The sequence below is a fragment of the Arachis ipaensis genome, chromosome B3 (genome assembly GCF_059453495.1).
Source record: "Arachis ipaensis isolate K30076 ecotype BB chromosome B3, ASM5945349v1, whole genome shotgun sequence".
In the NCBI taxonomy this organism is placed as follows: domain Eukaryota; kingdom Viridiplantae; phylum Streptophyta; class Magnoliopsida; order Fabales; family Fabaceae; genus Arachis; species Arachis ipaensis.
The window spans coordinates 18,777,863-18,786,823 of NC_142438.1; the positions used below are offsets into that span (position 1 = coordinate 18,777,863).

The 8,961-nt window shown below is 43.1% G+C and overlaps 1 protein-coding gene across 1 annotated transcript; it reads right to left on the reverse strand.

Moving 5' to 3' along the window:
- Window positions 1-2,005: 2,005 nt before the first annotated feature.
- Window positions 2,006-3,420, reverse strand: LOC148569971 (uncharacterized). Its single transcript, XM_088506761.1, has 2 exons — window positions 3,041-3,420; window positions 2,006-2,981 (listed from the first exon to the last, which is right to left on the reverse strand). The coding sequence occupies exons 1-2, from the start codon at window positions 3,418-3,420 to the stop codon at window positions 2,006-2,008; spliced, it is 1,356 nt and encodes a 451-aa protein (XP_088362887.1).
- Window positions 3,421-8,961: the final 5,541 nt, after the last annotated feature.

Below are 8,961 nucleotides of genomic sequence, written 5' to 3' on the forward strand. Positions count from 1 at the left end.
AGAGTAGAAGTGAGCAGCGACTCCCAAATCGTCACTTCCCAGGTAAACGGCAGCTACCAAGCCAGGGATGCACTGCTACAAAAATACTTGGAAAAAGTAAGAGAACTATGCAAAAGCTTCGAAGAAGTCACAATCCAGCACGTTCCCAGAGAGAGGAACGCCCGAGCCGACCTCCTCTCCAAGCTTGCAAGCACCAAATCCGGCACGGGGAACAGATCTTTGATCCAAGGGCTAGCAACGGAACCTGCGATCATCATGTGCACGGCTCAAGCACCAAACCCGCCCTCATGGATGGACCCTATCTCCCGATATCTGGAGCACGCGAAAGCACCTCCCAACCAAAATGAGGCGGAATTTGTTAAAAGGGAAGCTCCTAAATACACAATCATACAGGGGCAGCTATACAAGTGAGGGCTCCACCAACCACTACTAAAGTGCTTACGCCCCGACCAGACGGAGTACGTCCTAAGGGAGGTACACGAAGGGTGTTGTGGTCACCATATTGGGGAAAGATCTCTAGCAAGAAAAATTATCAGGGCGGGATACTACTGGCCCACAATGATGTCAGATGCCCAGGAGTTCATGAAGAAATGTAAAAAGTGCCAGGAGAATGCCAACTTCCACAAAGCACCTCCCGAGGAGCTCAATCTAATGATGGCCCCCCGACCTTTCGCCCAATGGGGAGTCAAACTCCTAGGACCATTCCCACCAGGACCCCGGCAGGTGAAGTACTTAATAGTGGCCATAGATTATTTCACCAAGTGGGTAGAAGCAGAACCACTAGCCAGTATATCCGCAGCAAACTGCCAAAAGTTCATGTGGAAACAAGTGGTCACAAGGTTTAGGATACCGGAAACCGTCATATCGGACAACGGGACCCAATTCACCGACAAGAAGTTCAATGGGTTCTTAGAAGGACTAGGGATTAAGCAAAATTTCTCCTCAGTCGAACACCCTCAAACTAACGGTCAAGTCGAAGCAGCCAACAAAGTTATCCTGAAGGGGCTGAAAAAGCGACTCGAAGGAAAGAAAGGCTCATGGGCAGAGGAACTAGCCCCAGTACTATGGTCGTACAGGACCACCTCCCAATCATCCACCGGAGAAACCCCCTTCCGACTCACATACGGGGTCGACACTGTCATCCCAGTTGAGGTCGGGGAACCAAGTCCGAGGCTGCTCTTCGGAAGGGGGAGCGAGGTAGTTGAAAAAGACCTAGCCGACGAGACAAGGCAAATGGCACACCTAGCAGAAGCAGCAATCAAACAGAGAGTGGCCCTCAGATACAATGGCAAAGTATTGAAAAGAAACTTGGGAGAAGGCAACCTGATCCTACGACGAAACGACATAGGACCCCCAACACCAGGAGAAGGCAAGCTAGCCGCAAACTGGGAAGGACCTTACAGAGTAAAAGAAGTCCTCGACAAAGGGGGTTACAAGCTAGAAAGGTTGAATGGGAATGAGGTACCGAGGACATGGAACATGGCGAACCTCAAAAGGTTCTACTCGTAAGAAGGGGCGATCACACGACCCCAATCCCCATCCCCATGTTTCGCTTTTATGTTCTCCTTTTATGTTTCACACGAATATCTTCCTTTTGCTTGAATTTGTTTATGCATTACATATTTCCTTGTCTGACAATATGATAAGCTTATCTTTTGCAAGTTCACTCTCCCAAGTCTCAAAATAAAAGCGCAACGAAAAGAAACAAAACGGTCGACCCAACGGTAACCCGGGACTGATCACCCCGGGAACCATAAGGGACCAAAAGTAAACGGCTCAAAGTAGTAAGTAGAATAATAAACGGATTAAGCAAAAAGCCACGACGGCCCGAGCAAGCAAAATAAAGAGCAAAGGCCACGACGACCCGAACAAAAATCCGATAAATGCCAAATGGCACGAGCACAAGCAAAAAGTGTTCAAATACAACCAAAGGGCGCCTACCAGCAAGCCCAAAATGATAAATATTAAAACAAAAAGTAAAACAAGACAGGAATATCCAAATGAGTCAAAGGATGTCAACAATCTTTCCACCCTCCACAGTCTTCATCGCACCAACCTGAGAGAGGTCAAGGTCGGGAGCCAGCACTGCCACCTGAAGCTTTATCCCTTCCTTAGTCAGCTTAACAGCGTCGCGAGCTCCCTTCGCAAGATCTTTGTTCCTCTTCTTCAAGGCATCCATCTCCCGAGCAATCGCCTCCGCCGAACTCTCAGCCAACTTCAGCTTCTCTTCTAATTCCTCAACCCTCTTCTTCACGGCTGCAGTCTCACCACGAGAGGCATTCAGGTCCTTCATTAAAGCCACATCCCGATCTACCAGCCTGTTAATCTCCTGGGCGTCCTCTTCAGCCTTCTTCTCACGATCAGCCAACTTAGTCTTCAGAGACTCCTCCCGAGATCGCGAATCTGTCAAATCTTTTTGGGAGTTCCGAAGCTTCACCTCCATGGCATGATAGTTACCCAGGACGGGCTCCACCTTCTTGGCAATAGCAGCAGCACGAAAGAGACTACGATAAATCCACCTGGCTTGACCGGAGAGGTCGGCTTCGTGGAAATATGCCTCGGTACCGGGAAGCAGCTGGGACTCAATGAAACCCCCAGCATCAAAGTTCTTCTCCATAACCGAGAGGGCCTTTCCGGAATCCCTCTTCCTCTTCTTGGGGTTACCTACGGCCCTCAGCTCATCATCACCAAAATCATCCTCAAAGAGCTCCGCCTCTACGCCAGTAGCCTCCTTAAGCTCCTCGGGAGAAATAACATTTTCTTGGTGAGCCGGATCAGGCCCACCTATCCGACCACTAGGTTCCTCAGCATCCCCCTGCTCCTGGCTCGCCGAGGGAGTAGGCGGGAAGTCACCTTCACCCTCCTCATTCCCTTTAATGAGGTTCATCAGGTTAGCCAAAGTCTTATTTCCACTAGCCATAGAAACTGCAAACAAAAAAGGAAGAAAGGTGTCAACAGTAGGAAAATAAAACACAAAAGAACTACAAGGAGGAAAAACCCACCAACATACGACTGATCGGCCTCCCGGTCCCCTATCAACATGCGAGGATTAAGGTTCTTTTCGCTAAAAATGGCCAAAAGTATATCAGCAATGTTCCGATCTTCCGAGCTCAGCCAATCGTAAGACACCTTAATAAGATAATCGGATCCCGCACCAAAACTCCAGTAGGTCGGGATCCGCCGAGCTCCCTCAGCCGTAAGCCAAAAAGGATGGTGATCTTTAATCGGTCTAACCTTGAAGAAGGTAGACTTAAAACCATGAAAAGAATCTTCAAAAAGACCAAAGATTCTACGCCCCTGTTGGGCCCTAAAAGACATGTAACCCTTCTTAGCCTTCCCCTGGCTAGAAGGGTTCGTGAGCAAGAAGAGATAAAGGAAGACGTTCACTGAAAGCGGCAGTTCAAGGTACTCGCAAACCATCTCAAAGCACCGAATAGAGGCCCAACTATTCGGATGAAGTTGCTACGGAGCGACGTCACAGCGATTCAGTAAACTCATAACAAAAGGAGAAAAGGGTAAACGAAGCCCCAAAGACGTGAACATAGGCTCGTAAACCCACAGCCAATTGACAACTCGTGGAGAAGCCAGATTCTGGTGGCAGACACGCTCCCGACCAGCAGGGACATAGACCTGGTAGAACGCCTCTTCAGGACCCCCTCCACATAAGAGCCCGGATTGTCGTAGCTTCTGGAGCCCCTCCTTGGTCATCTTAGAAGGAGTATCCTTCATATCGGAGGAGACTCAAGCATAATGGTCGATGAAGTCAGCCAAAGGGCGCTGGGCCTGACTCAAGGAAGCGACACGATCATCCATACCTACAGCGGGGGCACCACTTAGTCAACACGGGAAGTCGGGAACCCTCAAAACAAGAAAGCGAAAGAAAAACTATAATCCTCTCCCTAACCCCCGGCATACTAACCCAGAAAAACCCAGAAACATGAACAAAAACCCAGAAAAACCCAGAAACATGAACAAAATCTGGAAAAACCCAAAAACGTGAAACCCAGTGGCACCCCCTCTAGAAAGAAAGGAAGACCCAAACACACATAAAGCAAATGCACAAAGTTAAGGAGAAATAACCAAAAAGAAAGGGGCTAGGAGAGCTTACCAGGAGAAGCAGGACTTGCAAAGATGGAACATGGAGCAAGAATGTTTGAAACAACGGCGGTGACAGGAACAAGGAGCAGCAGCAACGTAAGAAGAAAGAGAGAAAGAAAAGGTAAAAGAGTAAAGAGAAGAGGGGGTTATGAAATAAAAATAATAAAAGGAGAGAGTAACTGCCGAGGAAGAACGCCAAAAGACAGGGGCACGTTCGACATTTCGCCCAAAATTTCAAATCAATGAAATGATGGGCATTTAATGCCCAGGCGCCAAAACCAAGAAAGCAACACGAAAATCGAAGCCACCAAGCGCGCGAGAAACAAAACGCCACCAACGAGCTATCGAGAAAGGAAGAAAGCTCACCATTCCAGGAAAAAGGCAAACGCGCCCAACCACGAGCCCCAAACCTCGAGGCTGGCGCGTTGGGGGCACTGTTACGGGCTGTCAACCTAGCCCAGGAAGTCGCCGGGTCAGGGCACCGCCCCGCCCAGACCTAAGAAGCTACAACCGATCTCCACGGGTCGGTCAGCCACGCCCAACCCAGAGGGAGATCAACTCACCGCACTAAACGCGCGACCACCCAGGTCGGAACCCTTAGGATCGGCACCCCAAGTACCGGCTCCAAGTACGGACGACCCGCACACGTGGAGGATGACAGCTTTACTCCTCAACCAATGGGCTAGGCCCCTATTAGGCCCACCCAGCACAACCTATAAAAGGGGGAGGACAACTTTCCCCCCAAGGTACGTCACATCCTTACCTAACTCTGCCACCCCTAGTACGGACTCTGACTTGATCGTCGGAGTGTCCTTGCAGGTGGCCACCCCCCGCTCCGTCCGCCCTCCAACGTTGCCAGCCTACGCTCCACGCCCGCTCGGGACCTCCCTCACTCTCTCAGTCACCACCTACAGACAACCCGTGGACCCCAGGTAACAAACACTATCAAATGCAAGATAGTAAAAATAACAACTCAATTAAACAATAAGAAACATAAAAAGGCATCAATTGCATTAAATGAAAGTAAAATCAACAAGAGTTTATAATCATAAAATCAACAAAATAAAAGGAGTGACAAGTAAAACTAAGAAGGCAAAGATGCAATAACAAGAAATTAAAAGAGAAAACTAAATCAAAGCAAGAATTAAACCTAAATCTAAGAGAGATCTAACCTAAATCTAATTCTAGAGAGAAGAGAAGCTCTAGAATATACCTAAAGCATGTTTCTAAACTATTCCTAATTGCTCTTCCCTTGTTCCTTTTTGAATTTGGCCTCAAATAGCTTAAGAAATGAGTTGGATCAGGCTTTGGAAGCCCAGAATTCGCCCCAGCGTATTGCATTAAATGAGGTCACGTGTCACTTGTCACGCGTATGCGTGGGTCACACGCACACGTCGCTTGACAAACTCTGGTCATGCGTACGCGTGGGTCACGCGTACGCCTCGCATGGCAGATTTCCAAAACTTCATTTCTTCATAATTCTCCAGTTTTACATGTTTTTTCTTCATTCCTTCAATCCAATCTTTTCCTTCTAAATATGAAATCACTAAACAAACATATCAAGGCATCGCATGGAATTAAATCATGTTTTTACTTTTAAGCACAATTTAGGGAGAATTTACATAACGATGCTATTTCATTGAATAAATATAAGAAAAGTTGATAATCCACCAAATTCAATACAAGATAAATCATAAAATTGTGGTTTATCAATCTCCCCACACTTAAACAATAGCATGTCCTCATGCTAAACTCAAGAAAGACAAGAAAGGGGTATTAACATTTGTTCAATGTACACTATCTAAATGCAACCTATCTACATGAATGCAACTACTTGGTCAAAATAAATCAATTTCCAAGAATACATATATGAACACAAGGGCTAAAGCAATCACAACCAAGTCAAATCCAACAATTGATTTGAGTTATTGAAAAGAATTTACAAACTTGTAAGATATGAGACGATCATAGGTGAAAACATGTAATTGAGCAATCGAACCCCTCATCGGATGTGTATCCATTCTAATCACTCAAGTGTATAGGGTTGATTCACTCAATTCTCCTCTAATCATACTTTCTAAGATTTATTTTTCATCTAACAATCAACAATTGTTCAATGCATGCATACAAATATCATGAGGACTTTTAAGGGTTGTAATGGGGCTAGGGTCAAGGTAAGGATATATATGGCTAAGTGAGCTTGAAATTTGCATCTTTGATTAACCTAAACTTCCACCTAACCTACAACAACCTATTCAATTCTAATGCAACCTAACTACCCATTATTCACTTTTCCACACACATGCATTCTTTTCAATTCACATTCCATATGCATGGATTATTATTGAACTTACTTTGGGGTATTTTGTCACCTTTTTATTGCTTTCTTTTTCTTTTTCTTTTCTTTTTCTCTTTTTTCTTTTTATTTTTCTTTTATTTTTCTCTTTTTTTTTTCAAAATAAAGTATATATAAGAGTATCAATGCATATGGTCTAAATATTTAATGCATGACTATGTATCCAATTTCCAAGATCTTTAATGAAAACTCAAAATACACTTTTACCTTAACCAATGTTCCCAAACTTTTCCACACTTAAATGATACACACTCTCACTAGCCTAAGCTAATCAAAGATGCAAATTAAGAACATTTATTATTTTTAACTTAGGGGTAGCGATGAGCTAAAATTAAGAACAAAAGGGAATTAAATAGACTCAAAATTGGCTAACAAAGGTGGATAAAAGGATAAGGCCATTTGGGTAAGTGAGCTATTTAAAATAAAGGCCTCAATCATATAAATGCATATATACATCAAACAATGGACATAAAGAATCAAATAAATCAAAGATTACAATCATAGAAAGAGAATAATACACACAAGAATAAAAAATAGTGGTTATATGATGCAACCACACAATTAGGCTCAAGACTCATATGGTTGTGTGTTCTTAACTCAAAAACCATGTTCCACAATATATAATTCAAGCAAGTTCCAATGAAAAATATATCAACTCAAATCAATTGGTATGACCTATAGATAAATTGTTTGAAAAATTTTATTATTTTGACTAAGCTTATATATATATATGCAACCCAAGAAAATGCAACTAAAATTCTAAAAGACCTATTAATAGAATAAAATAAAATGTGAAAGTGTTAGGATTAGAACTTTTCACCCAAAAACGGCTGATTGGTCGGACAATCTCCCCATACTTAAAATTTTGCACCATCCTTGGTGCATAAATAGATGAGCAAGGGGATACGGCAACTACACGGGTCGCCACCTTCAGCTGGTGGATCAACCGGCTGCTGCATGTTGTAAAACCCGATTAATTAATGATTAATTAACCCATAAATGAGAATTTATTCTAGAAAGCCAAAAATGTGATTTAAATGGCTTAATATGATTGAGGAGATTGAGACGAGAATTTTGATACTAATTTTATAGAAATCGGACCAAGATTGGACCGAACGGGTCAAACCGGGCCAACCGGACCCATAGTGGGCCCTTGGCCCAACCTAACTAAACCTAAACCTAAACCCTACTTTTTAGCACTCTCTCTCCTGTCTAGACACTCATACACACTAAAAAAGGAAATGGTAAGGGGAAGAGCACTCTCTCAAGTTCTAACCCTTGGACCTTGGTTGATCTTCAAACCACTATAACTTTTGATCTAGAGCTCCGATTGCTGCACCGTTTGCGGCCACGCATTCACTGTGAAGAGCTCTACAAAACCCAATACTTTATTCTTGAGGTAAGCCACGGTTTTGGTTCAGTTCTTCATCACTTAATTTCGAATTTTATGGAGAAAAGTGTTGAGATTTTGGGCTCTTTGATGTTATAGGACCCAACTCTCTTGAAGGAGAAGATTAATCTTGTCTCTTTGAACCTTGGGTGTGGTAAAATTCTCAACCCTAGTAGAATTTGTTGTTCTATGATGTTTGGGTATTGAGTTGTTATGTTGGATGTGATAATTGTGGCTTAGGTAGTGTGTATGTGGATATTGAAACTTGATTGAGATTTTGAAAAGCTTGGAAAAAGGCTTTGGTGTGATAAAATCTGTTCTTGGAGATGTTAAACCTTGAGAGCTTGTGGAAAAGTGATTTGGAAGTGCTCCGATTGAGCGGAGGAAATCGGCTAAGGTATGGTCTCGGTTTCCTGTATCTAAAATGTAATGTGGTGTGAAAACTTAGGCTAGAGGCCCTAAGATAGGCATTGAATTGTTGATGTTGTTGAATGGTTGAGATATATTATGTGGTCATATATGTGGTTATGATTATTGATGCCTTGATGGTATGATGCATGAGAGATATGCATGTTGTGATATATGCTTGATGATTGATTGAGGTTGAATTGTGAGGGAAACCATGTTGATGGTGGAAATGATATTGATTATATGTAATGTTGGTTGATTGGTAATGGTGTTGTTGGAAATTGGGATGAGGAAGAATATATGACATGTTAATGTATTTGATATTGGGCTATTTGATTGAGATGGGATAAAATGGTGGGATGTTGGTTTGTGATATGTAAAATATGTTAATATATGAGTTGAAGAGGCTTGAGTTGATTTTTGGCATGTTTTCCTTGATTTTGAAAAGGATTGGAATTGGGTTGTTTTGAAAATGGCACTTTGTGGTTTTGTATGAAAATGTGGTTTTTGGGCATACTTTGATGGAGCGTAACTTGGACTCCAGATTCTCGTTTTGTGCCAAATTTGTTTAGAAATAAAATTGAATCCGAGATGGTTATATCGTTCGAAGAACGGATGAAAAATGATTTAAAATGGAGAAGTTATGCCCGTCGGAAGATTGGGGTTTGAAACTATGAATTCTGTAGCTTTCTAACTTAGAAAAATTTTT